The sequence below is a fragment of the Paramacrobiotus metropolitanus genome, unplaced genomic scaffold (genome assembly GCF_019649055.1).
Source record: "Paramacrobiotus metropolitanus isolate TYO unplaced genomic scaffold, Prichtersi_v1.0 Parri_scaffold0000012, whole genome shotgun sequence".
Classification (NCBI taxonomy): domain Eukaryota; kingdom Metazoa; phylum Tardigrada; class Eutardigrada; order Parachela; family Macrobiotidae; genus Paramacrobiotus; species Paramacrobiotus metropolitanus.
In genome coordinates, this window is record NW_026570232.1 from 498,534 (window position 1) to 524,778 (window position 26,245).

The 26,245-nt window shown below is 41.3% G+C and overlaps 7 protein-coding genes across 14 annotated transcripts; 3 read left to right on the forward strand and 4 right to left on the reverse strand.

Annotated features, from left to right (window-relative positions):
* Positions 1 to 223: 223 nt before the first annotated feature.
* LOC129584115 (uncharacterized) lies at positions 224 to 2,309 on the reverse strand. The gene is made up of 4 exons (XM_055476221.1): positions 888 to 2,309; positions 695 to 754; positions 505 to 609; positions 224 to 419 (listed from the first exon to the last, which is right to left on the reverse strand). Exons 1-4 carry the CDS (start codon positions 1,863 to 1,865, stop codon positions 225 to 227), a joined length of 1,338 nt encoding a protein of 445 aa, XP_055332196.1. The 5' UTR covers positions 1,866 to 2,309; the 3' UTR covers position 224.
* Positions 2,310 to 2,994: 685 nt separating this feature from the next.
* Positions 2,995 to 7,725, forward strand: LOC129584083 (endothelin-converting enzyme homolog). Its single transcript, XM_055476188.1, is given in 13 exon segments — positions 2,995 to 3,275; positions 3,371 to 3,481; positions 3,822 to 3,983; positions 4,342 to 4,422; positions 4,533 to 4,939; positions 5,302 to 5,613; positions 5,616 to 5,789; positions 5,865 to 6,044; positions 6,141 to 6,309; positions 6,385 to 6,504; positions 6,644 to 6,834; positions 7,092 to 7,244; positions 7,331 to 7,725. Coding segments are annotated over 13 exon segments (2,295 nt in total). The 5' UTR covers positions 2,995 to 3,217; the 3' UTR covers positions 7,508 to 7,725.
* Positions 7,198 to 10,030, reverse strand: LOC129583982 (uncharacterized). Its single transcript, XM_055476053.1, has 5 exons — positions 9,503 to 10,030; positions 8,459 to 9,197; positions 8,314 to 8,373; positions 8,147 to 8,251; positions 7,198 to 7,958 (listed from the first exon to the last, which is right to left on the reverse strand). Exons 2-5 carry the CDS (start codon positions 8,966 to 8,968, stop codon positions 7,755 to 7,757), a joined length of 879 nt encoding a protein of 292 aa, XP_055332028.1. The 5' UTR covers positions 8,969 to 9,197; positions 9,503 to 10,030; the 3' UTR covers positions 7,198 to 7,754.
* A 1,694-nt stretch (positions 10,031 to 11,724) lies between these two features.
* On the forward strand, positions 11,725 to 14,735 carry LOC129583913 (uncharacterized). Its single transcript, XM_055475956.1, has 4 exons — positions 11,725 to 13,031; positions 13,145 to 13,204; positions 13,402 to 13,506; positions 13,663 to 14,735. Exons 1-4 carry the CDS (start codon positions 11,916 to 11,918, stop codon positions 13,855 to 13,857), a joined length of 1,476 nt encoding a protein of 491 aa, XP_055331931.1. The 5' UTR covers positions 11,725 to 11,915; the 3' UTR covers positions 13,858 to 14,735.
* Positions 14,035 to 15,270, reverse strand: LOC129583914 (uncharacterized). The gene is made up of 2 exons (XM_055475957.1): positions 14,798 to 15,270; positions 14,035 to 14,537 (listed from the first exon to the last, which is right to left on the reverse strand). The coding sequence occupies exons 1-2, from the start codon at positions 15,053 to 15,055 to the stop codon at positions 14,229 to 14,231; spliced, it is 567 nt and encodes a 188-aa protein (XP_055331932.1). The 5' UTR covers positions 15,056 to 15,270; the 3' UTR covers positions 14,035 to 14,228.
* A 1,838-nt stretch (positions 15,271 to 17,108) lies between these two features.
* Positions 17,109 to 24,270, forward strand: LOC129583861 (ribosome-binding protein 1-like). 7 transcript variants are annotated; one of them, XM_055475858.1, is made up of 20 exons: positions 17,109 to 17,302; positions 17,450 to 18,231; positions 19,125 to 19,246; positions 19,441 to 19,565; positions 19,671 to 19,928; positions 20,210 to 20,360; positions 20,424 to 20,567; positions 20,660 to 20,785; positions 20,841 to 20,906; positions 20,978 to 21,070; positions 21,938 to 22,012; positions 22,086 to 22,263; positions 22,345 to 22,415; positions 22,514 to 22,792; positions 22,855 to 22,937; positions 23,083 to 23,146; positions 23,213 to 23,278; positions 23,433 to 23,480; positions 23,547 to 23,583; positions 23,781 to 24,270. In XM_055475858.1, exons 2-20 carry the CDS (start codon positions 17,460 to 17,462, stop codon positions 23,798 to 23,800), a joined length of 2,778 nt encoding a protein of 925 aa, XP_055331833.1. In that variant the 5' UTR covers positions 17,109 to 17,302; positions 17,450 to 17,459; the 3' UTR covers positions 23,801 to 24,270. The 7 variants fall into 7 exon arrangements, 6 of the variants coding, with proteins under 6 accessions (XP_055331833.1, XP_055331831.1, XP_055331830.1 ...); XM_055475856.1 differs by having other exon boundaries at positions 20,427 to 20,567; positions 22,086 to 22,292; positions 22,353 to 22,415; XR_008689818.1 differs by having other exon boundaries at positions 17,110 to 17,302; positions 22,086 to 22,292; positions 22,353 to 22,415; positions 23,429 to 23,480.
* Positions 24,204 to 26,001, reverse strand: LOC129583862 (DNA-directed RNA polymerase II subunit RPB9-like). Of its 2 annotated transcripts, XM_055475863.1 has the most exons (7): positions 25,886 to 26,001; positions 25,702 to 25,823; positions 25,416 to 25,603; positions 25,011 to 25,065; positions 24,766 to 24,839; positions 24,574 to 24,700; positions 24,204 to 24,513 (listed from the first exon to the last, which is right to left on the reverse strand). In XM_055475863.1, exons 3-7 carry the CDS (start codon positions 25,508 to 25,510, stop codon positions 24,451 to 24,453), a joined length of 414 nt encoding a protein of 137 aa, XP_055331838.1. In that variant the 5' UTR covers positions 25,511 to 25,603; positions 25,702 to 25,823; positions 25,886 to 26,001; the 3' UTR covers positions 24,204 to 24,450. The 2 variants fall into 2 exon arrangements, with proteins under 2 accessions (XP_055331838.1, XP_055331837.1); XM_055475862.1 differs by having other exon boundaries at positions 25,702 to 25,959.
* Positions 26,002 to 26,245: the final 244 nt, after the last annotated feature.

Genomic DNA, 26,245 nt, shown 5'->3' on the forward strand with positions numbered 1-26,245 from the left:
CATGGCGTAAATCGAAACATGGGCAGGCAGGTAATTTTAAAATTATGTGGATCGCGCGCGTATACCGTAAAGATCTGCACAATCTTAAACATAACAGAACTAAAGTAATTTATTCATTGAATGATGAACTACACGAGCTCCACTAGGTGCGAACAGTTCCATACTGTGTTTTACTACATTTAATATTGGCCACACTTCTGACCGGCATTGTGAATTACTAAAATTTACAATTCATCTTTGTGTTCTAAGACAGATGCTGCTGATTTTAGAGCAGATAGTGGTATTACAAAACCGGCATTCGTGGCATTCTTCAACATGCTAGCTATATTGCTCATAGTTGCTTTAATTTCCTCGGTGCTATAGTAGCGATCCAATATTTCCGATAATATCGTCAAGTAAGATGCCGTTAAGGCGACACACTAAAACAAGCGTTTTATGTTTGTGATTTGTCGTTCGGAAATACGTATTCGATATTTAAATCTCCAAAATGTTTTCTTTACTTACGGTAACAATGTAATGCCGATTTAGGTAATAAAAGTGACCGCCGGTGAAAACCAATGTATGGCCGCGCAATTCGTTAAGGAATGTTCTGATATCATCAAATCGTTCCTGAAAAATTATGACAAACGTATGACACTTGGACGTTAACTATTTTATTAGCTCAACTGCTGACGAGTGCGTATTCAGCTCATACCTTGAATAATTTTGGCGAGGCGAAGGTTAATGAATGTACCAACTGGTGTGACCTTTCTGCCTGAAAATAGCAATCGAAACTGTTGCTGATATATCTGCTATTAATAATGGAGTCATATACTGTAATAAATTCCGTTTCTCATAAGAAGTGCAGTTAATTTAAAAATAAATGTGAGTAGGTCAATCGAAAATACCTCTTCGGCCATATGTATAAGAGGGAAGCTAAAGTGAAAAAGGAAGAAGAAGAACCACAGCAAGGAGCTCAGAACATACAACACCCATTCCAACGTGGGTACCGGCGGATTCTTATTCCGGCTGTTAACCAGCAAGCCCAGAAATCCGAACAGCACGATGACGTCAGCCATAAATTGAATCAATAATAAAGGTGCAACAGCATTATGGACTTTATTGAAAGTTTTATTAATGTCGTAATGGGCGGCGCGCAGTCCAGACAATCGTTGACCACACTGCACACGATCCTCTTCCACGTTATCCGCCAATTTAGCCACTTCGGCCAATTTCGCCAACTCTTTATTGACATACCGGCACAGTTTCCTCAGAACATAGGCAAAGAATACAGGAAAACACAGCACCAGCTGGGATAAAATAAAAGGTATCGTTGTGAACACTGACCAACAGATGGCGTAATGCCAGTGTCGTATCACCACCGGAAGTGGACTGAGGTCCCATTTCGCATTGATGCCGTTTGTCGAAAACCACACCGACCATTCATACGCCTCCCAGGACAGTATCACAATAATGGTCGTATAGATAAACAATTTTGGACGATGACGAAATTTATATAAAGAAATATTCCCACCGGAAAGTAGAATTTTCGCTTGTAATTGTGCGCATTCGTGTACGGCTTCCACAAGTTTGGGGGCATTAGCCATAAAGATGGATAATATAAGGGAACATCTCACAGTTATTAACGAATACGGGCTTTCCTCCAACAGTTCGATAATCGTGTTATGGGTTGGGCTGCCTTGACTACTGTGTCCGGATGAAATTATGGCTCTGTAGAAAATGTTGATTGTCATAATGGCTGTCCATATCCAGACTAACACAAGAAAACCAGTGCGTACAGTGTACAGAAGTCCATGAGAATGCTTTTGACATCGAGTTGGTGATGTATCTTTTTCGTGTGTCGTTAGGAAACCGCATCTTCGCATAATCCTAATTAAGGGATCAAAAAAGACATGCACCGTCACGATTACGGCATCCGATTTCCGGTGCTTGTCACTGTTGGACGAGTTGGCGCCTTCCGGCCAATACACGGAAAATATTCTTTCCGCATAATATGGCTGGTATAACTGATATTTAAATTGTGCAGTAAAGACTGATTCTGCACAAAATAGTTGGTGAATGTACTAGCAAAAGCTTCCAGTTAATGCCGCAATATTTGCTTTGAAACCATTGTACAGAAATTATTGTTGTAAATAAATACACAGCGGCATTTGCAGAAAATCCATAATCTAGGAAACTACCGGTGAGCTTATTAAGCAAAGGAATAATAATGCCTCGATGTGCTGAACTGTGGGTAAAGTGTACAGACAGAACAGCAGCAAAGCTTCATGATCATAAGCTTCCTGTAACGCCCGTTAGTCAATACTCTATGTTTTTCATCTATGGACAATTTTAAATGACTTTATAGGTTGCATGTGTGATTTCAAATGCTGCTCTCTCAGGAGATCGATTAGTGAAAAATACAGCTTTTCAGCTTAGCGGCATGGGAACAGACACATCGTGATGAAAACAATGCACTTTTCCAATGGATATTCTGCGATACCATCGTCCGGAAGCATCGAGTTTCATTAGAAACATGACTACGGTGCGAAGGCACAGGCGTCGAGCGTCTCGCGGCTTCCACATGAAGAATGTCTCCATAGAGCGGTGGGTCTTTGTCTTAATGTATATTCCAATAACATCAAGCCCTGTATATGATACACTAAGTACTGCATAAGACTATTTAATGGTTTATTTAAAATCGCTTCTCAATAGAATTCGGTTTTCAAAGAGAATTATAGCATTAAGAAATTGTTTCTCGTGGTAGCGCAGCTCAGCCGCTCTTCATGTACATGTATCTGGCGTTCAAATCATTACCAGGTTTCGACAAACGGAATAGCATGTCTTTAAAAATTTATGCAAAAGCTTTTCATCACGTTAACCTATTTGGTTCAGATACTTCCGCTTATAGTGAATTAATCACAAAAACTGCTATACATCAGTTATAATCTACCGTATCTAACATACCGAAAATATGACAAATGCTGTGCATGAGCCGAAAGCTTTCTATTATGGCGACCTTGAAAAAGAGTACACGACAGAATAACAATGTTTATTGTGCGATGCGATACGGTCCATGCTGCGCGGATTACATCACGGTATTTTAGCATATTTTCTTTACCAGTGAGCCAGTGAGACAGTGACCATATTATTATTTTCAGTGTCCATTAAATTTTATTAATTTCAACGTTGATAGTATTATCTCTGTTGTGATTATACTAAAGACTGTCAGTACACAATGAAGCCGGTATTCTACAACTTGCGAATTTCATATGTCTTTTGCACGCTTACCAGTGGTATGTCACCATTAATAACATCGGCAGTAACTATTAAACAGAACATTATTATGGAAAAATAAATTTAACAAATGTGCCACACACTATCGTTGCAGTGTTATCATGGGATACAAGAAAAGCGCCTTGGGAGAACTGCGCTATTGCTGGCAAATTTGGACGACATGTGAAATCGAGACCATGCACCACAGATTCCTGTAAAGCTATGGGTAAGTGATTTGCGGAATATTTTTATTGTGGTACTTATATTACGAGTATTTTTTACAGCATGTTTTATGTTAATGTTGGCAACTGACTGGCATTTGAAAGTTTAATACGTTTAGTCAGGAAATACATTTAGCCGCGGCCAGGTAAAACATTTAGTCACTGTTTTATTCTCATTCGTAACAACAGAAGCGGCATGCAATACTGCTGCTCAAATTAATGCTAAAAATCGTAACGTAAATTAAAAGTAATAAACTGGTAAATATTTAGCACATCTGTTTGTGTTTGAAATACTTAAACATTTAGTACTCGTTGAAAAAATAAAGCGGCTGTTATTGATTGCAGCAAAAAAAGTAACGTCGTCTCTGGATGAGAACACTAATCCTTGCGAGGATTTTTATCAATATGCTTGTGGAAACTGGATCGCAGCTAATCCTATCCCGGATAATCAAAGTTCTATTGACCATTTCTACCTTCTTTCTGAAAAGCTAAAGTTAATTAAGCAAGGTACGTAATTCATTGGTAGATTTTGAAGCAGTTGCTTGAATCTCTTTATTAAATTCGTGCCCTGTGCTTATATTGCATGAACTCTACATATGCATACAGTACTTCAGCTTTCCCGAGCAAGATAGTATAGAGGAAGTGTTCTTGTTGTGGTTTTGAGTGTATCTGTTGTAGAACGATTGTTTTGTTGTTTTATTGTCTTCCTACTGCTGTGGTGTTATCAAGTAGTTCACTGGGGGATTTTGTAGATGGAGTAACGAATTCATAATGACCACTAAAAAGTACTTTAGCTATTGTTGCACGATGTACTGTACCTCTCTTATGTCGTTGTACTCCTTATTTTACGGTTGTTTTATTATAGATATGCTAGAAACAATGAAAGGAAAAATGTTCTCAGCAGAAGTGAAAGCAAAAAGCATGTACAAGCAGTGCACAAATCGCGGTAAGATACGGTAACGAACTGGTGAAAATCTGCATTCATAGCTTAAGTTTTCTTTAAATTACGGTAGCAATAGCATTTCAGTAAGATTGTAAATGAATATTCAAAAACAGCGCAAGTTGAGCGCCTTCGATCAAGAACTTTCCGCGATCTACTTGATGGCGTAATGGGCGGATGGCCGATCCTCCGTGAGGACTGGCACGCGGAGACGTTTGACCTTTACGAAGTATTGACTCGCATTCGCCCGTATGCTCTACAGCCGTTCATATCTGTATCGACTAGTCCCGACCTTGAATCGCCACTGGAAAACATGATCTACATCGAGCAAGTCGGTTTTTATACATCCAAAGACGTCCTGCTCAGTGACGCCGAGAAATTGGTTACCGATAGCTACACGGATTACATGCGCACCATCACTTCCTTGCTGCTGCAGGATGCGCAAGATATCCGAGACGAATCCGATCCACAAATAATCGATGACTTGGCTGACATTCTCTCCTTGGAAAGATATTTTATTATGGTAAGCATAAATATCCGCTTCGTCGTGCATCGAAAAGTTTTAGCGCAACAAATACCCTGCAGAAATGTAATTTACTCACAAATTTTTAATTAAATGATAAAATTGCACGGGGTAAATACAAAATAAAATCATACCTGTCATCAAAAATCTTAGAGGCTACGCTTGCCTTGCACCCCAAATTAAAACTAAAGTAGGATTTTTCCTATCAACGCAAAAAAAGTTAAATGCTAAAATAGTTAAGGCGATGAAACGAGATTCACCAGCCAGGTCGCGGAGAATATCTACGAACTGCATCTCCTTATTCCTCGAGATCAGTTTCGCGAGCCTTGATTAAAGTTTGCGGTTTGGTCGCACCTTTGCAGAATCAGCTGACCTCGGTGGAGCAACGAAATTATGAACGCTATAAGAATAAATTGTCTCTACGGAGCATCCAGCACACTATGCATTTCAAATCGACAATTTTCCAAAATCTAACCAACCTTGTAAAATCAACTTTTACCCCAGTCAATCTGGATGATCTGATTAGCCATTCCACAAAGGTTGTGTCGGCTGTGACAAACTACCTGGCTAAAGTAGATGAAAAACTGTACGAACTGGAACAAGAAGGGGAAACCGGTAAGCGGCGGCTGGCAAATTTTATTGGATGGCAGATCTTTATGGCGTACCAGAAACGATTCTCGAAAAATATCGTGATGCCTATGAAGTTCTGCAACAGAAGATATATGGGAGAAAGCAAAAGCAAGAAAAGACCGTTGGCGAATTATGCGCATCGGATGTGACTGTCAGTCTCCCGTTGGCGGTTAGCGCGATGTATGTGCGCGACTATGTTCCCAAAGATTTAAAAGCGAAGGTCAGGATAAGATGCTGAATTTGTCAACGTTTACTGAATTTTTATGTACATTGTAACTCTTTCTTCTTTTAAAAGGCTTCCATGATGGTGGACGACATTAAAGCTGCCGCGGAAATAATACTGCAGTCTGCTGACTGGATGGACCAACATACAACGAACAATGCGCTGATCAAAGTGCGAAATATGATTGACCTTATAGCGTATGCTGATGTCTTGGTCAAAAATTTGACGGCAATTGATAAAGAATATGAAGAGGTAAAAAATTAAACGGTTAGACATAAACCCGCTTTTCCGGTTTTCCTAAGATATTTTATCGCTGATACATTAACATCGTGCACACTGATTTTACAGCTGGTGATAATGAAAACATACTTCGAAACGCTCCGGGAACTGGACAAAGCGGATAGTTCCAAAAATCTGCGTTTGTTAACGAAACCAAATGTGCGAAATGATCCGCTGACGGACGCCGATGATATTACGCAGATTAACGCTTACAATAACCCAGTGCAGAATAAAATCGGTAATACTTTAATCGTTACATGCGAAACATAAGAAATTCATGCTTCCAACAGTTTATATAACTTACTCTTTTCAGTTGTATATGCCGCCATTTTGCAACTTCCTTTCTTCGACGCCGATAGTCCCCAGTGGGCAAATTATGGCGGCATTGGCTATGTCCTCGGTCATGAGCTTACGCATAGTTTCGATGATCAAGGTTCGTGCAAAGGCTTAATTTTATGCTTGTACAAATTTCATTAAAGTTTTTCGGTAAATTAAAAATTAGTTTTTAGATAAGAGCTAATATTTATGTTAGTAAGCGTAATGATTATTGAACTGCGCAAGTGATTTTCCAGGATCACAGTTCGACTCGGAAGGAAGAATGATTTCCTGGTGGACCAACGAAACATTAGCAGGTTTTAACATAAGAAAAAGGGACATGGTCAAAGAATACAATGCTTATAAATTTGACGTCGGTTCGATTAATGGTGAATTAACATTGGGAGAAAATATTGCCGACAACGGAGGGCTCAAAGCGGCGTACAAAGTATGATATGCGTAGAACTGCAAATCGCATTATACTCTGTAGAACTGCCTAGTGTAAAGGTCATACACAGTGTATACTCGTACTGTAAATGCTCTAACCGCAGACACAATAAGTAAACACAGGCTGTTTGTTGTGCGGTATTTAAATTAAAAATGTCTGAAGTACGTTCTACAGTCATACATACACACAAAACCGAAGCTGTTTATGCTCTTCGTGTTTGACACGCATTAATAATAGCATTATTAATTATTATGCAGTTACACGATAATTCATTAATGACGCTTATGCTGCTAAACCCTATTTTTAGGGCTACAAGTTGTATCAAAAACGTCAGTCTGGTTCCTGAACCCACTTTATCCGGTTTGGAAGATTTTACAGTTGATCAGTTATTCTTTTTGTCCGCAGCTCAGGTTGGTTTCTTAATCAATAAAATGCAGAGTACTAATAAACACATGACGCTCTCAAATGAGCAGAAAACATGATTAAGGATTCTTAGGTGTGGTGCAAAGACTGGCGACCGGAGAAACTGCGAATGGATTTATTGACTGACGTACACAGCCCCGCCAAATACCGCGTGATTGGTCCCATGTCGAATATGCCGGAGTTCTCGGCCAGTTTTAACTGCCCTTCAGGCTCACGGATGAATCCTGTTAAAAAAGTGGCTGTATGGTAGTCAAACGGTTTTTCCAATCCAATCAATTTCCGGTTGATGATCTTTAATCAGCAGTTACAGGATAATATACGTGCCTACATCAATATTCACTCAGTTTTTGTACGGCTAAACGCTGCTGCTGTATGGTGTCGAACATGTCATAACAAACGGAAAAACAAGGTTACGTCGATACTATAATGATCCAGAAACGGCAGGCATCACGAATACTGGTTGTGCGTAGTGGCAAAAAATAGACTTTTTATTAGGTTTACGCAATTTCTTCGTTTACAGTGTAATCAGACGCATTCCAGTTCGATTCAGTTGAATTACTAATTGTAAGATCCAGCATCAGGGTGGCATTCGTAACCGTGGTGGCTAAAACTGCTAATGAGCTTTTTAAACTCTCGGTTCCATAATATCTGTCCAAGATTTCCGTCAGCACGGTCAAATACGATGCAATCAACGCAATGGTCTGCAATTGTTCGAAGCGGAAGTTATGACTAAGATCAAAACAAAATAAAATTTGTAATTCGCGACTGCTATTAAATTTGTACAAGTTAGGCACGAACTAAAATCACATACCGATGTGTAGTCAATCTTAGAAAACAACAACTGGAGTATTTTTTCATCTATTTTAGATTTCAACAAATAACTACTCACTGCAACAATGTAATGCCGGTTGATGTAATAAAAGCGATGTCCAGTAAACACACAGCTGTTATGACGGCTTTCGGAAAGAAAGATGCTGAGGTCACTGTACTGGTCCTGAAATTTAGAGTCGACGCACGGGTAAAAAATATATGCAACGGATCGTATTAATTAAGTACCTTTAAAATTTGGCTAGATGTCACAGTGACCGCATGAACCAAATGCGAAGTCTTATCCCCCTGCAGTTAAGTTAAAACCAAGTAAATTAATTGTCAACACAATGAGTTTATGAATTATAATCGTATTACGCAGACTGCATCATACCTCCTCGGCCATTCGGATTACCGGTACCGAGAAGTGAAAGAGGAAAAAAGCAAACCATAATACTGAGCTAGACAGATAAAATGTCCATTCCAATCGGGTGGGACTTGGTCGTGCATCTTTACTGTTAACCAGTAATCCAAGGAACCCAAACAACGCTAACACATCGAAAACATAGGATGCCAACAAGAGAGTGGATAGCGCTTGGTCCACTTTACGAGACGTCCGGCAGATTTCGTAATGCAGTGAACGCAGTTGCACTATGCGCTCGCCTAATTGGATGCGCATCAGTCCCGCCACATCGGCCTGGGATGATTTGATTACTTGCTTGATTTCATGATTAACAAAGTGCATACAACGCTGTATAAAAATGGCGTGCAGTACCGGCAAACATAAAACCGTTTGGGCAATGAGAAACGGTACTGTCGTCAAGGAATACCACAATGCGGCGAACTGATACTGCAGCATTGTAAAGGGAAACGGCGAGAAGTCATAGTCGTAATAAACGCCCATGGTTATAAACCATACACACCATTCGTGTGTTTCCCATAAGAGAATTAGGACCCAAGTTGTGAGCAACCAAATAAGCGGCACATTGCAAATTTTTGATAAGTAAACATTTCCTCCGGCATTTCAAAATCTGGACGCGCAGACTTTCGCACAAACCAATACCAAAATGGACCTTCTGGGCGGACGAAATGAAAAAAGTCAACACTGTCACATTGCGAAAGATGATAAAAACCTGCAAACCACAACACACGCACTCTTACGGAAAATGATGTTTGGTTATGGATTATTCATTATAATTTGTTGTACTTGTAAATGGTCGGAAAAAAAGTTCAAAAAACTCGATTGCACCGATATATTCTGGTGTCTCTAAATCTAATTTAAACGTACCACAATAAGCGTACAAATTTGTTATAAATATTTCATGTTAATAAATGATGCAGAGCATAACAAACTTGATTTTTGAAGTGTTATTTTTGCCTTTAATATGCATCACATAACACGTGAGCGTTAGCTGTTGTGATTGTAAAGTACTCTTACATAAGGGGATTCTTCCAGAAGTGATACGATCATATTTTTATGGCGATCGGGAGATGCTGAGTCCACGGTAGTGTAAACAGCGTTGTACACAATATTGATCGCGTTCAATATGGCCCATGCCCATACAGCCGACAGATAAATGATTAAGGGTGAATTTCCAGCAGTTTGAGAAAAACTTTCCAACTTTAGTTGGTGGGGAATCGTTGGCCCTCCAAAATCCAACAGGATACAGTGACCACACCAGCGGACGAAAAAATGTATGGATATCATTGTCTTCCGGTGGTGGCTGCTTTTGTCGGCGTTCAGGGAAGTAATGGTGAGCAGCGTTGCCGTTTAATACATGATTTGTCGATACAGCTAAGCCGTTCGCGTGCCCATTAGTCCTTCCGGATCCAGAGCGATTTGGCATATTTGAAAGTGATCTTTAATTTTATTAAGAAAAAAATAAAAAAGCTAAATAAACGGAAAGTCAGTTTTGATATTTTAAATAGCTTACGCTTTACTAAAATACATAGACTGCAGATACTAAATGCATGATTGAAGGTGAGTGCATATAATATATTAATGGAGCAAAATAGTCGTGCGAACGGAACACCTACGAAAGAACACTTTGCTGTCGTTTCGTCAAAAATACGAGCATCATCTTGATCGATTACCTATCAATAACAATATTATGTCCCAAAATGTCTTTGCGATACGGTACACCTGGCATTCTTTGCAGCAGCCGTGGTGTCTCGATACCGACTGTTGTCGGTCCCCGATTGCGCTTTGGCTATAGTCAAACAGATAAAGTTACATGCGAACTATCTGTACAGTATATGTACATATGCTATTCAATGCCGGCTTTGGGTGTTGTCCTGAATGTCTTAATAATATTTTGTAATGCTCTTGGTGTTTCATGATTTATAAATGGGCAAGGTGGGTGTAAACGAAGCATTTCCGGTTCAGAAGCATGCATCGACATCCGCGCAGTGGAATAATTATACCAATACAATATTCATGAAAAACTGGATAACTGCTGTGGCGTCAAAACATTACCGGTAGGCATTTCTACGCAAGTTTTGTACATAAAACTACTACCGAAAAAACGCAACGGGGCTATGAGATTAAAGCTCTCAAGGCGAATCGATGTAACACTTCACTGTTAAGATACAGAGTCAGTAATGACCCTGATGGGCACATGCAGTGCAACACCATGCAGCACCAGCACCGTACATCTCTGCGCATTTCCGCTTACTTCAAAGTACAACTGACCGGTGTTTAGCAAAGTAGTAAAATCTTTCGATAAAATCCCATTCGCTAAACTAATAATTTTTTCGTATAAACGAAAGAATAATGGAATTGTAATGACAACTGCAATAGTTTACTCCTGGAATACCTGAAAAAAACTTATTGGACAAACGAATACGAACTCCGATTTGGCGCAGTATTTCCGGGATTGACATAGTTCTGCGAGACGTTAAAGAAAAGGTCTCTTGTAAACTGCAACTGCAAGTTCATTCTTGAATTAAAGAAATGATAAACAGTTATTGCCGCTCGTTTCAACAATAAGGCATAATAACAAATTATCAATGTACAGATATTGCATGCGTTCTATCTCTGAATGAATAATAATGTAGACGTCATACTGTCGGACGCCGCTAGGGCACCATAACGTTCCTGAGCGTAAATATAAGCGGTTGTACTCGATTAACTTGGACTGCTCGTTATGGTCGTCTGTCCGCATGCAGTGCCAGCTTTGTCTATATATTTTTTTCTTTTTTCTATCATTTTATGTCACGCAAGGGTTAGAAAAAAGTCACATGGCCATTTTGCCATCCTTTTGTGTGGGATCCCGGGTACGCCAAATTGTCTCGACGGGAATAATTCACGTAAGCTATTTTCAACGATTGAATCATGTGATAATAATCCATAATATTCATAAAATGTCAGAGGTATCCAACCGAAGCTTGCGTCATCGGGAGCGGATACCATGAGAGAATTTTCAGCAATTGAACCTGCTCGTGTATGATCAATTAAGAAATAGTTGAGAGCGTGACTTTGTCCAGTACAACTGCGCCAACCCGGCATCCAATCTCGCATCCAGGTGGAACTGTATTCAACTGCTAAAGAGATGTCTAAGTGTTACTGTTGCTGTACTGCTGACATGCACACAAAGTGCAAAACAACAATATCGATTTTTAATGATTAAATTATTTGTTGCACATCCACAGTAAAAGTCGACCAGCAAAGATTAAGATGACCGTGAAAGCGATGGCGTGTGCGTCCCTCTTTGCAGCAGATCGATTTAGCGAATAAAGTCCGCAAGTGTGTTTAATTTTGCCTAACTGTCACTTCATCAATCCATTTAGTAAAATGGTCAAACTGTGACTTTTCTGTTTTCTAATTAATTCAAACGAAACTAAGGGAACAAATGGAAATGAGGCGGAGGGGCTCGTACACCGTTTATCAAATCGAAAAGCCGCCGGACCGAAACGCGAAAAGTCACAGCAATGTTAAGGTCATGGATATTCCCGCCTATTTCGAATCACTAGTGGCGTGTATGAAGTTCCTGGGATTTTTGACACTCGAACGGAAGAAGCATTCCCATTTGTTATCCGAGAAGATACGTGTCACAGCGCTCAAAACAGTGCGAACGATATATCTTATTTTAATGTGGGTCTGGACAATTCTAATGAGCATCAACATTTTCTGGTTGGCGATAGCGGAAACCACCGAAGACGGAGTGAGTCCGGTGGACGGACAACACGCTAACATGATCATCACGTTGTTAAACGAAACTCCCTACGCTTTTATCACGATCCGGAATGCTGTGATACTGAGCCTGTTTGTATCCAATGGTCCCCGCCTAATTGATGCGATTCAGTGGTGTGAAGATCTGCGTTGCAAAATCGCTTTTTTCGGTGTTAACGTCTCTATGGAAAAGTGCGCCGGTCGGCCACTGCAAGTCATCGTGGCCACTGTGATGGTCATCGTACTGTGGGAGGTGCACGAGTGGAATGTCTGGTTTGGCACATTGGGCATAACATATTCGTGGAATTTTGCTCCCTTTCCCTTCGCACTGGTCCATTATTTCTATGCGTCATTGTGGTGGGCTTTCACGAGTCTGCCGTTTATTTTTGCTCAATTAGCACTGGCGTTCCCGGTGCTGTTTTCCCATGTGGCACGAAAGTATATTAAATTTTTAAACCATGAACTGAAAGAGCTGGCGCTGGCCACGAGTTCCGATGTCGGACCGGAACTGCTACGCGCGGAACTCAGCCAACGCTTAACGAAATTGCGGAAGCTGCAGTTTGAGATCAACGAACTAATCGCCAGAATCGACAAGCTGATCAGGGCGATGCTGTTATGGCAGTTCATATTTGATGTCATTGTATTGTTTGGGTTTGTCGGCTTACTGGTTAACAGTAAAGATGTGAAGCCACCCAAAAAGACACTGGAGTGGACATTCTTCATTCCCAGTTCCATTATCTGGTTTTGCTTTTTCTTGTTCTACTTTAACATTCCTTTGATTCAAATGGCCAATGAGGTACGTTGGGAATTTCGATGTGCGAGACTGACACCATTATTTTATTTGATTTTGGACGGCCAGCACGCTAGTGACCTTTAAACAGTTACATGGCGAATGAATTGCATTTTCAGGGCGAGAAAACCCATAATTTGGTCCATGTTTTGACCATTTCGTCTGCATGGTTACATCAGGTATGTGAATCATCCGAATTCTTTGATTTCATTAAAGCGGATGCCGACGACACATTCACTACATGACTACATTAATTGTTCAGCCATTATGTATACAAGTACTGGTATTGTACTTCTATAAATATACATTATTCACTATATCACGCAGACTGAAGTCGTTTCCATCTGGATGGATTTTTTATGCGTACTGATTTTAGGAGAAACACCGTGATATGCACGTTTTCCTGGAAGAAACGAAACATTCGACAACGGCGTTTACTGGTGGAAATTTTTATTACATTAATAGACACTACATTGTAACGGTAAGCGGATATCAGTCAAACATAAAATGTTATTGCAATGGATGTAGCAGGAATAATAATCGCAAGTAATTGTCCAGTCAGCAGTTCTTTTGCATAGGTATCTTTTTTGTATTTTGTACAATGGCTGTTTATAACTGCCATCTTGTAATTTTGCAGTGCTTTGCACTATTGGCCTCGGAAATTACGGTTTTGGCGGAAATTCTGGATAGATTTTATGGAACACTGGAGATAAAAACCGAGATCAAGTATTTAAGGAAGCTTATGGAGGACAGTGCCACGATCAATAACACAACGTCCCACAGCAGCTTTGAAGTTACTAATCACCGTCCGGGTTGGACGGAAAAGGGTTAATATTGCTGAGTCACTATGGTTTTATACTCGCATTTTTATACTCGCACAAAACTGCTCCAGAATAGATTTTTTCACGAAATATGTGGTAACGATTTCCGAAGAAATCGGACATTGCACCGTTTCCTTCCGTCGAATATTGATGCCTCTGCTACAAACCGCCTTTTTTACAGTAATAAATACTCTAATAAGTATTTTACTGGTTCGATCGTTCACTGTATAAAGCTTAGAGTAATACGCAAACATTTGATCGGTGAATAAAATACCTTGCCATTATGTTCTTTGGGGTTGTGTTTAGCAGAACACACGTGTATGTATTATCCAACACTGGTTACGGTTATTACTGTTTAATAATGCGCGCAAAGCGTTAGCTTTTATGATGGCATTCGCGCAACATCTGCTAAGAATTTCGCTACTGTCCCAGCACCGGCTGCAGAGTTGTAACAGTTCTTCCAATACTGCGCCTGCTCCTGCAGCCCTGTAGGAATAGCTTGTAAACAAGAGGAAGGTCGGCCGGTGATGTACAGTTTGGCTCTGGCTGCCAAAGCACTTAGCGCCGGCTTTCGAAGTTCCTGCCAGGTGACCTTTGTCCAGTCCAGTCCGTATTTTTCCTTTATCTTAGCGTGCAGCTTTTTCTTGGCCGTAGGATGCGTTTGTGTATCCACAAAGCCGATGTTGTCAACCTAAAATAGAAGGGATTCTCGCACCGGAAAATTACTGCACCGTAATTATCATACATATTCACGCAGGATTTTCTGCTGTTGTAAACGTAAAGCCAATAATGCATATATTTTTATAGGTATTAGAGGTACACCTTTTGAATGTTTATATACACTTCCCTTAAACTAAGTATTATGTAACTATAAATGTTATTTATTCTGTTCCGGTAACAATTTAGACTTCGTGTAGAATAAAACGCCTGCGCATGCAGATTGATTCTCACCTGCCATATGCCACCGTGATAATTTGCCCGATAAGTTCCGGCGTCGTTTCCATCTTTCGATTCAACCCATCCAATACGCCGCATCAGGTCATGGTCATCCGGAAATATTTTTGAATCGTGCAGCTTTTTTAACGCAGCTTTGACTATGGATGTTCCCTTCGCTTCCGGTGTCCATTCGTCTGCTGCTGCAGCCGCGAAAACTGCTCCGAAGCAGAAGATAGAAGCAAGAGCACCGAAAAACATGTTTCGGTGATGCATTGTGCTAGTCGCAGTAACGTTGGGATCCCACACACCAGCGTTTATTCAACAGGAGACAAAACGGTACAAGTAAGCTTTACCCGTAGTACCGCAAGTACTTTGCATACCACGCGACGAAGTAAGTACCATATATATATACAAAGTATCACTTAATGTTTGTTGTTTATGCCACACCAGCGTAAACATCTGATGCGCTATTGGAACTCGTAAATTTTGCGCTTGCATATATAGCTGCGCCAGATGAGATCGTCGGCAACCGATAAACAAACAAAGTTGCATTCCAGTTCCGGCTTTAAATTAGGCTACTGCAGATTACAATACTACAGCTCGGAAAACATTTCGTCCTGATACAACAAATAAACTATTTTGGGCGTAAACCGCGTAATAATGTCGATCAGTGGTTGCAAAGGTTTAAACTCCATTCGCTGAAGCTGGTTTATCTAATGTCTACTTATACGAATTAAATGCGGTCATTTGCGTCATTTCTGGTGCTACGATTTAACTGTTTTTATCACACTCCAAAATCGTTTCTGCATGAGCTATAACTAAAAACATGTACTTTGTTCAACTGAATTAAGGATCAGCTCATCCAGATGTTGTTCTTATTTTGTTCAATGAGCAGCAAAATACCGATGCGAAATTGACAGAACAGCTGAATAAACTTTGCACAGATTTGTAATAGAACATGGAATTACAAAAAGTGCCTTTACGGCCTAACCGGTAAGGTTATAAAAAGGTGCACAACATGGGTATGGGACGCTCCCACAATTCACAACACGGCGGAACGGTTATGAACGGCAGCTGGGAATGACATATCTGAATAGGCAAGGTTGCGGGTTGGCGTGAGCACGGAAGATAATGGGGCATGGTTGGGAGCACTTCCGGTCGCCTCACTTGGCAACCTTCTTACGAACTACGCTGTAAGAATCGCCGTCGCTTTGGAGCACCGGTCATCACCCCACACCGCCGTGTTTGCGGTGAGAGGGCAAATGCCAGAGGCTACCATGGCTCAAGCGGCAAGAAAAGCCGCGGACGAATCCCTACAGATAAATGTCTGAACGCCATTGTAAGCGCAGCCTTTATTCACCGGTTTCGAAAGCGAATTGGAACCGGACGGTATCTTTCCTACAGACAGAAAGCGACCAGACGGTGTTTCCTTGACACCACGGGAGAGAGGTCACATGTTGAAATGGGACGCTCCTTGCGTCAACACAATGGCCATATCGCACATCGTGATCGTAGCGACATTCGCACGAGCGGGAGCAGCAGCAGCACAGGCCGAGCAGTGCAAGATCGAGGAATATCGTATATTGGCCAGGACTACCTATTCCGTCCTCTGGGTTTTGAAACGCTCGGGCCGCCCGGACCGGAAGTTGCCCGCACGATGCAATTTGGACACGACTATAAACCGGCGGAAAACGAGCCACGGAATATCTTCGCCATCGAATCAGCATCGGAATCCGAAGAGGAAATGCGGCATCGACCAAGGGGACAGCGCCGATGGGAGCAAATTTAGTTGATAAAATTTTCTCTGTGATTAGGCCGCCAGTTCGGTTGATGCTTAGTAACTGATTGTTCATTTGTTCTTGAAGTTACTAGTAAGTACTGTAAAATTTTTGGTTATAAACAGCATTATACTCTTATAAGATTTCTTGAAAATATAAAAACTACAGCAGGTCCCAACTCCCAAGTGAGTCGAATTAAAAGGTTTCATATAAAACAGTCACGTGCAAACTCCCGTAGTCTAAATCTCTAAACATAAGAATCGCTTAAAATCCTAAATTTTTGTTGTTTTTTACTGACCAAAAATAATAAAACAACATAAAGCATGCCTTATGTAGCACGTGGTAGTTGGGTACCGTTGGTAATATGTAAGTACTTTTACCGGCTGGCCGCTGGCGTAGTGTTGCCCTGCCCTAAATGCTGTAAGTGCAGAGTGTTTTGTCCAAAAGGCCTTACCATTTCGTTGTGTTTTCTACTGTACGGCTTACCATAGCCTTGATGACGTTTGGACTTGAAGTCGTGGATTTATTCGCTAAAGCTTCGTGGCACTTTGTCAGCCATCTCAATTGTCAGAGAAGGTTTATTTTTTTCTGGAATCGGAATTGATCGAGGACTAGTTTGTATCCGAATGCAGTAATTGTTTATAATACGACAGCTGGACTGCTTCGGTGTTTTCTGGCTCAGGTTTTGCTGCCGCTGAAGATCGTTCGGCGCACCGCGTACTGCGGCTTCTGTTTGTGCGAGGTAAGCCGTAAGCGTAAGCGATGCAAGATTTCCGCGGCATAATCAGCAGACAGCAGTCTCTTGTTTTTGAAAGTCATACCCAAGGCTTAGTATTCCCAAAAGCAACGCAGAACGTGGGATTTTTTTCATGCAAATCTTTCTTTGCAGACTGCTGACAATGTTTGGCATCGAGATCATCGCAGCCCTGATTGGCGTCGGCGGAATTGCCGCGGCCTATTTCATTATTTCCTACAGTCTCCGCGAAAAGACTTACGAAGAGGCTCTGGCTGAGCAGCGCGGTGGTCGTGGCGATGCTGCAAAGGCGCTGAAAAAGGACAAGCTCACGAAAAAACCGAAGAAGAAGGTCACAAGCGACGGCGGGAGTAGTGACGCAGGATCTCCTGTAAAAGAGCGGAAAATCCCAACTGTAGCCAAAGAAAAGCACACAAAAGAAGCAGAAAAACCAAAAGATGGCCCGGTAGCCGCTGCACACATTCCCGAAAAAATTAAGCATCGTCCGGATGAGCTGGAAACGGTCGCTGGTGAGGGAAAAGTCAAACCAGCTGGGAAAATCCCATCTGCGCCCGCCGCCAAGAAAACGGAGAAAAAGGTAGAAAATGATCACCGCAAGCCTGATGAAACCTATGCGGAGGCCGTTAAGCTTCATGCGGATAATATACCTGTGGAGAAAAAGCAAGAACAAGTTGGAAAAGCGAAGGAGCAACAAGAGGGTGCTGTAAAGACAAAGGAGCACAAACAGGAGAGTGGTAAGAAGGAACGCGACACTGCGACGGCGACGCAGGTTAAAAGTGCTCCTGTGGAGCATGAAGCTCCCAAGAAAACCAAGACCGAGGTACGAAGTGAGAAACCTGTGAAGCAGGACACACGCGGAGCGCACAAGGAAGACGCCAAGAAGGCTGTTGCACCTGCTGTCAATGGACTTACTTCCGGTAAGCTGACTGTAATGATGTTGGTGTGTTGTTCAGGGAAATTTGTTTAGATGTAGATTGCGCTGATTTTTACCTTATCACGTTACTTTTTTGAAAAAAAATTTACAGTTGAAGTTAGAAATCAGTTTATGATTGATAATGTTGTGCAGGTGCAGAGTTCAAAGGATTTTGTTCAAATTCTTATTGCGCTGATTTTCCTCTTATGCTGATTTTTGAGAAAAAATCGAAATTGAATAAATCACATTTTCAGAGAATTAATGATTTAATCAAACGGATTATCAGTGAAAAATAGATATTTTTGAAAGTTATCGATTTATTTTGGTTAAGACTTTTGCCGGTGTAGATTAGTTAGACGTATAGAGCCATGTTGTGCAAGAGCAGGATTGTACGCACTACGCACCGCATAGCGTTTAATGCCTCGAAGTTTGTGAGCGGCCGTCAATGGATTCTTCTGGAATATGTTCATCTAGTTGTACGATAGGCGACCCTGGTAAAAAAGCAGACTGATCGTTAAAAAATGTCGAGTGTCGAGCGCGATTTGGAGTGTCGATGACGCCGACGAAGACCCAGCTAAATTTAACCTTCAAGCAACGTCATATTCTCCGCAGTCTAGTCTCGGGAATACCGTTTGTACTTCGTACGAAGACATGAATGTGTGACCTAATGATGGTTGTTTGTTGCACTTACAATTAGAATACTGATTTTGTGAAAATAGACACTTGCAATTGTTAGGTCATACTTCAGCCAGGTTTTTTATTATCATTGTTCGATATATAATGACTCAATCCAGATTGCGAGCGTGGGTTTGATTGAGCCACTCTTAATGCCAAATATCATTTTCCTGTCTGGATATCACTTTCATTCAGTCTTTGATGTGCACCTTCATTTTTTAGGCTCTGTGTATCAGGAGGTTTTGGGATTGTTGAATTCCATCCCATTATCGGACGCAGAGACTCAGAAACTGTTCCAGATTTTGATTGATAAACAGAGTGAACGTCATACGGAATGGGTTCAGGTATTTGAATTTTTTAGGATTATTAATCCTGCACCATTAATCTGTTTGTGGTTTCTTCACTTAATAATTAATAATCGAATTTTGTCGGCTTTTCTACTATGTGATCTTACTACGAGTTACATCCGGTATGGTTGTGATGAAAGTGTTCATACTCTCTATGTACGCGCCGCTAATTTTTTGTAATGCTGTCCTAGCTGGGGAAAAGCAAACAAGTCGATCCTTCTACGATTGCAAAGCGATTAATTGCGGACAGAGAGCGAGAGCTCGTGGAAGAGAAAGAATTAAACAAAGCTTTGGCTGACCAGTTACGAGATATGAAGTATGTTTTCCCTGCAGTGTTGCGATTATTGGTGTTTTTAATCGCCTATTGGCTTATGATCTGTTTGTTTCGAATTAGCCCAGTGATTGTTGAAATTTTGTGCAGGAACTTGTTGAATGCTGAAAAGTCGCGTCTGCGCGAAGTAAACGATGTCGCTCGTGTAACGGCAGAGCGCGTGCCGACTCTGGAAACGGAAGTGAAAAATTTGACTGGTCGATTGAAGCAAGGACAGGACAAGCACGCCGTGGAGATTACGCAGATGACTCAGAAACTCCAGGAAGCCGAATCCCGAGCGGCGATGAAAATCAAGCATTTAGAGGAGCGACTGCATGAACACAGCCAACATTCAGTGGTCCATGTCCAGTAAGTCGGTCATATAATTTTCCTTGTTTTTGGCGTGAGTGGAAGCGCCGGTTGAGCTGTTTTTAAGTGTAACGCTTTATCTCTGGAAATGCTTACTATTTTGTTTGATCCGTACTGTTATCAGTAAGGCATGCTTCTTGAAACTTTTCCGACTGCTGTTTATTAACAGATTAACTTACCTGACTTTTATTTATCAAGAAACATGTTGTAAGAAACACATTCTATGGGTTCTGGTAGGTTGATACTACTTTTTCATCAATCGTGAGTTTTTCGGTTTGTAGAAACGGAAACGGGGAATTGCGAGGTGAACTGGAAACCCTGCGCGCTGAACGCGACCGTCTGCTGCAGGAGGTGAACCATAATCGCAGTCAAACCCAACATCTTGAACAGCAGATTAAAGATCTACAACACGAAAAAGAACAAATTCAGTCGGTATGTCGCGTCGCTGCTGAAGTGTTAGTGCGGTTTTTTCAGTGTTGTTTTCGGTTATTTTAGCAGGATAACCAGTCGCACGACTCTGATGATGCAATGCGTGAGGAACTTGACCGTCTGCGCCAGAGTGCCGCCGAAACGGAAACCCAAGTGCGTAGTTACAACGAGCTGGAAGAGAAATATACCGAGAAGGTGTCGAGCTTGCAGGTAACGATTGTGGTGCATCTCTGCACTTGTATTATTTAAAACGCCTGCTAATAGATTAGATAGCTTTTGAATGCGGTCTTTTTCTTTTATAGCGCTTACGGGAGGAACTTGAAAGTTTGAGGGGCCACTCTGCAGAACAAAGCCAGAACGATGGAAACCGACAGGAGGAAGTCGATAAATTGCGTCAGAGGATATCTCAGCTTGAAAACGCTCTCACGGTTTGTTTGTTTCAGCATTTAATTTGCGATAAGTTTTAATTAAAGTGGATTGCAGGAAAGTGAATCAAAACATCACGAGACTGCGAAACATGCGCGGGATGAAGGATTTGAACACGCAAAGGTAGAGGAAGCGTTCCGACGAGGCTTTACCGTAGCCATTTTATTTTACCATGGTTAATTTATTCTCTGCAGAACCAGTACGAGCCGGAAGTTCACAAAGCTGACAAAGCGCATCGAGAAATGTTGTCTAGATTGCTGCCTCATGTGAATGTTGACCCTTCTTTGGTAAGTCCAACATTCGTCCGTTGTTGTACGAATACTACCCAAGTACAGGGTTATCGCGCCAAGTGTGGACAGTAACAAAAAATTCCCGATTGCAACCATTGAAGTCAAAAATTTTACGTTAATTTTTTAAGATGGATATTGATCTATAGCAGCTTCCTTAGCCATCTTTCCGCCCTAAAAGCTACAATGCAGGAAACGGGAGCCGAAGTTTTACTTTCAGCTTTTTCCGAAAAATTGCACTGCTTAACGAGAAAAAATCATGTTTAATTGGCAATATTTTAAAAATAAAAATGCTGGACGAATGAGAATCACCAAAATAATAATAACGTAATGTTTTAATGATCCCTTTCTAACTTCCGTTAAACCATTAACATCTCCAACGCAACCCGCTATCCAGGCAACAACATTCTTCGAAATGTAGGTTTTAACATACAAGTCTATGGGAGATACCTCTTGTTTTGAATTCACCACAAGCAGTGGTCGTGCTAGAATTTTTCGCTAACCGGTAACAAATAACCTTTAAAGCACTCAATAGTTTACGAAAAAAATTACGCTAAAACACCCGTTACTGAATTTCTGAGAGGGGTCATTATAAGCATTGAAAAACTGACCGTTACCTCTTCCCCTTAAGCCATGCACGGCTACTTCCGGACACATCAACATATACCAGTTTTGGTTTCACTGAATTCGCAATAAAAAGTTACTCTAGAGAAAAGCAAAATATACAGCAAAATGATTTACAGGAATATTTCTCGATTTATTTTGCGCAGCTGTCCACACTTGGCGCGATAACCCTGTACATGTAATGCATACGAGTACAAGTACACTTTTTTGTAATACTGTAATTAAATCGTGATTTGGTTACAGAATCGTGGGGATTGGTTAGCGCAGTTTGAAGGTTCAGCTCGCAGTTCGCTTCAGTCTGCTGATAAATCCGATGAGGTGTGTGGCACTATGGCAGTTTAGAAATACTGACATGAATGTACCTTTTATCTGAATCTACTTTTTAACTCAGGTGGGTGAACTTAGAAGGCAGTTGGATGAACTGAAAGGAGCCCACGAAGCTGCCGAACGCTATCGGGTAGCACTGAATCAGACTGAGGAGAAATTGCGCTCTGTGGAGCGTAGTGTGGAGTCAGAAGAGGAAAAGTGGGAATTGGTTGAGAAAAAAGCTTTGGATTATGAAGATAAATGTAAAAATTTGGAAACTCAGTTGTCGGAGGTATGATCTGCAGTATTAAATGCCTAGTATTGAAGGCTGCGCTCACTTTCAGATATGCAGGTGGTCAGTGAGAAGGAGAATGTTCATAAACTTCTGGAAGAACGTTCCTCTTCGATCACTGAGGTGGTACACGATTTAGTGCATTAATGACGTTTTGTGTAGTTTATTGTATTTTAATAAAAGTGAACTTGTGTCACTGTAACGCTACTTGCATATTTTAGATGGAACACCGTCTGCGCGAAAATGAAGAGCGTCTGCGCGCCTTTTCTGCCGTGGAGAGCAGACTGAACAGCCTTCAAGAGGAAGCCGAAAGAATGAAAGCGGATCTGGGCGAGACACGCCGCCATAAAGATGAACTGCTGTCTGAGGTGACGTCACTGCGAGAGAACTTGAGTGAAGCGCAGCGGCTTCGTAGCGAGCATGAAGAACGGATTGATAGCTTATTGGCGGAAGTCAATGAACGACGAGTGTCGTCTGGTGATACGAATGACCTCCGAAGGGTAAGCTGCTCACGAACCAATTTGGATGAATTAAATACATACGCAGAACACTGATTGTCTAGGAAGTGCAGGATTTGCGTAATTCCCTTGACTTTGAACGGGATAATGCCCGGAAATTGGCTCAAGAAGTGATACGCTCCAAAAGGTATGATACGTATCTTCTGATTTTAAATGCCAGCTGGTTTGACACGCTCCAGCTTTCAATGGAAACCTGATAAAAAGACAAAACATCGGGTCTCGCCCACTTCGGAAGTGTTGCTGGTCCCTGTTGACACAAGTTGTTTGTTTAGCTTGATTCAAAGCGGTTTGGATGCGCTGCGGAAAGAAGAGGATACGGTTTTGAGACTCCAGCAGGTCAGTGTTTCATTTATGTTTTGATCTTGAACGTTCTGTTGAGCGTTTGCTGGGTACCAATCACAGGCTTTGGAGTCCTACCAGCGTGGTGTCAATGGCACTGATGGTGGGGGAGACCGCATTATTCATGACGTGAGTTTTGTATCCTTCTAACGCTGAATACATATGTGTTTTATCGTACGGTCGTACATTTATTTAACACCGAAAAATGCTGCACCGAAGTGGTTTTTTTGTTTTTCTGCCCTGGTCTAGATATTTTTGTATTTACCATGAATTTTGTAGACAGCGCACCGGTAGAAGTGACAGTGAAGGGGACCGCGGTATCGTGCGTAAGGTATGAAAGTAATTTCAAGCATGCAATCAATTTTGATACGATTATTTATTTTCACCACACTAACAGAAGCGGAAGCGGTTGTCGAAGCGCAGTTTTTTGAAAGGTACCCATGACGCTTGCATGTCGTCTCGGGGATTTGTTTGTTTGTTCGTTCGTTGTTTTCGCTTCGTTTTTCCGTTTTTTTTTGTGAAAGTTTGTTCATTTTTGTTTGAAAGTTGTGATTGATTCATTGCTTTAAACGTTTTGTGAGAATGTCAATACGGGAATTAATACAAAAATAAACGGTTTTTCTTATTACAGCCTTCTTATGCGGTACCTGAAGAACTGCGATACGATTAATCCGGCGCCTCGGAATATTTTTGTGAATTGTGACTGTGTGGGTTCCCAGCGGAAGTAGATCGTCCATTTATGCATCGAGTCCGTCGTGTCTTTTCTACCACAGCCCGATTATAACCTCCTTTTAATCCTCATTGGGGTGTTTTTATAAATATATTTATTTGGATTTGTACTGCTGGTTTATTGCTAGTGAGACAGAGAGGAGGATTTATTCATTCCGTTTATTGTTAATGGTCCTAGTATGCTCAGTTCATGTTTCATTAGGCTGTTTTTGGTCACAGTTTGTTTGTTTTTTAGAAAGACTGGTTGGGTGCGTTAATTTAATTATTATTCTGTTTTTACGGTCGCTTTTACCTCGTGAATGTGTAAATGAGAATGCTATTTGAGAGTTATGCTTTACTTGTTTTTATCTCTTTTTAACTGTGCACAAACAAAATGAATTGCAAAATGGTAATCACTCGGCTGCGTACAGCGTCACATTGGACAGCAGTTAAACACTGTTGGCATTTGTCATAAACAGAAAATTAAAGTAATTTACTAGAAAAACTTGGAAAGCACCGTAAAGTTCATGTGGCTGCGGAGAAAGAGACGAGCGTTTCGCTGTACGATTTGTTTCGAAGGAGATAAGTTAGGCTCATTCCGTCCATCTGTGATTGCAGTTTTGAGCAGCACACACATAATATAGCCGCATTTCCTCCTAAAAATCAACCACCTTCGAAACAACGCCGCAATCAGAGAGCGTGGAAAATGCACTCACTTCTCCGCGCCGAGACTGAGCCTGAAAGAACACAGCGCCACGATGACCACATTTCGGGCAAGGGTGATCTTCCGTCCGAGGAAGACAGGGATCGGCCACCACATCCCCGTTAATCTGCGTCAGTTCACTAGAACAAAACACTTTATGTGTGCAAAATCAAAAAGTACCAAACTTCCTTTCGCCGTTAATTACTTGACTTTATGGAGAATTTTGTTGACGTATACGCAGCTATTAGAAGCTTGTTGAGCGTATTCGCAGTTCCGACACTGTAAATGCGTAACGAAATTACATACACTTCGTAAGCATAAAAAAAATCTGATATCTCCGAATCTCCGATACATTTTGGTTTTCGTAGCGATAAAAGAGCTCGCTTGTATTAATGTTTCCAAAGTGCGTTACAAAATTTGAGCACACATAATATGCGAGCCACGGCTTACCGTATAGGTCAACACTTTTCGCTCTTTATCTTCTCGGGGATACAACATGTTGTTGCTAAATAGAAGGACATAATTAGTTGATTTATACAGCTACAACGAATAAACGTAAGTTAAGTGGCACATAAATTTTTAAATGTAATGTATTTTGTATAACACCAAGAACTTACTATAGGTATAGTACAGTACGTACTTGATAACAGACTATAGTAAGTACTTGATATCACGCATTTAAAGCGCTGCCGATAATGCGCTGCTGTACAAAACGTGTTATTACTGTAGTTCCGTTGCGCGCAGTTTTACGAAAAGGGGTACTGTCAATACAATATTTTCTAACTCCTGTCACATTTCGGCGTAACAAGTGGACTATCCAGCGTTTGTTACGTAAGCTTGCCGTTTCGGGTTTACCATTCTGGGCAAAACATAATTCCCACGAATCCTGGACCGACATCGATCTTTTCCACCGCCGGTCGAGGAGACCCGCTGCTCACAGAATGCGACATCCTTCTGCTGTTTTGCGTGTATTTACTGCGCCGCCACAGTAGTCAACCGGTCATTCACTGACTTCCGGTCGGACAACAGAAAATTCAAAAGAACTGAAAACGGCCAAATTTCGAATTTTCGCAGCAGTCTCCCACATAACGAATAATAACGCTCATAAGAAAGAATCTAATTCCCAAAGGAATTGCCTTACCAAGGGAATGTATTCTGGTGTGGAATGAATGGTGCCGGATACAGATATCGGGAAAGCCGGAAAGTGACCCAGTCGAAACGAAAGAAAACTGGAAGACTACTTTTATCACAGTGGTCCAGAAACTGTGGCAGACCAAGAAAATTTTAAGCTCGCATATGCATTTCGAAACGCAACATTTATGTACCTATGTGGAGCCAAAACGACAACAGACGCGACGTCAGCGATTTATCCTGGCCGCAGTCTGTTCGACGCGCCGGCAGCGGCAAAACTACTGCAGCACGTACTGACATACGATCTACAGAATACGATTACGTAGACATTTGATGCGCTTGGAAGACATCAAGACACTAATTTGTTTGCACCGGCAAAGTCAGTACTTCTAGTACTGGACCTGATACTGAGCGAAAGGCCGAAAGCTTATTATTAATTTCAAACAAAGATTTGTAAATTTCGTATTCCTAATTAAAGGATATGTATGGCTAACTGTCATTAATTCATATAATATGTTCGCACTTCCACCGGAAGTCAATGCAGTAAAGAATTG

Bases quoted from the DNA above. Each gene is read 5' to 3' on its own strand.
- LOC129583861 (XM_055475855.1), top strand. From the start codon at position 17,460: ATGTTTGGCATCGAGATCATCGCAGCCCTGATTGGCGTCGGCGGAATT. The intron at 21,071-21,937 runs GTAAGTCCAACA...ATTTGGTTACAG, and splicing joins TGAATGTTGACCCTTCTTTG to AATCGTGGGGATTGGTTAGC. The intron at 22,293-22,352 runs GTATGATCTGCA...TCAGATATGCAG, and splicing joins TGGAAACTCAGTTGTCGGAG to GTGGTCAGTGAGAAGGAGAA.
- LOC129583982 (XM_055476053.1), bottom strand. From the start codon at position 8,968: ATGGGCGTTTATTACGACTATGACTTCTCGCCGTTTCCCTTTACAATG. The intron at 8,252-8,313 runs GTACTTAATTAA...TCTAAATTTCAG, and splicing joins CATCTAGCCAAATTTTAAAG to GACCAGTACAGTGACCTCAG. The intron at 7,959-8,146 runs GTGAGTAGTTAT...GAACAATTGCAG, and splicing joins ACCGGCATTACATTGTTGCA to ACCATTGCGTTGATTGCATC.
- LOC129583862 (XM_055475863.1), bottom strand. From the start codon at position 25,510: ATGTCGCATTCTGTGAGCAGCGGGTCTCCTCGACCGGCGGTGGAAAAG. The intron at 24,840-25,010 runs GTAAGCCGTGGC...ACGCATTTACAG, and splicing joins GAAAAGTGTTGACCTATACG to TGTCGGAACTGCGAATACGC. The intron at 24,514-24,573 runs GTGAGTGCATTT...GTTGATTTTTAG, and splicing joins CTCAGTCTCGGCGCGGAGAA to GAGGAAATGCGGCTATATTA.
- LOC129584115 (XM_055476221.1), bottom strand. From the start codon at position 1,865: ATGCGAAGATGCGGTTTCCTAACGACACACGAAAAAGATACATCACCA. The intron at 755-887 runs GTATTTTCGATT...TGCTATTTTCAG, and splicing joins TTATACATATGGCCGAAGAG to GCAGAAAGGTCACACCAGTT. The intron at 420-504 runs GTAAGTAAAGAA...CGCTTGTTTTAG, and splicing joins ATCGGCATTACATTGTTACC to TGTGTCGCCTTAACGGCATC.
- LOC129583914 (XM_055475957.1), bottom strand. From the start codon at position 15,055: ATGCATCACCGAAACATGTTTTTCGGTGCTCTTGCTTCTATCTTCTGC. The intron at 14,538-14,797 runs GTGAGAATCAAT...CTTCTATTTTAG, and splicing joins ATCACGGTGGCATATGGCAG to GTTGACAACATCGGCTTTGT.
- LOC129583913 (XM_055475956.1), top strand. From the start codon at position 11,916: ATGGAAATGAGGCGGAGGGGCTCGTACACCGTTTATCAAATCGAAAAG. The intron at 13,205-13,401 runs GTATGTGAATCA...TACTGATTTTAG, and splicing joins CGTCTGCATGGTTACATCAG to GAGAAACACCGTGATATGCA. The intron at 13,507-13,662 runs GTAAGCGGATAT...GTAATTTTGCAG, and splicing joins ATAGACACTACATTGTAACG to TGCTTTGCACTATTGGCCTC.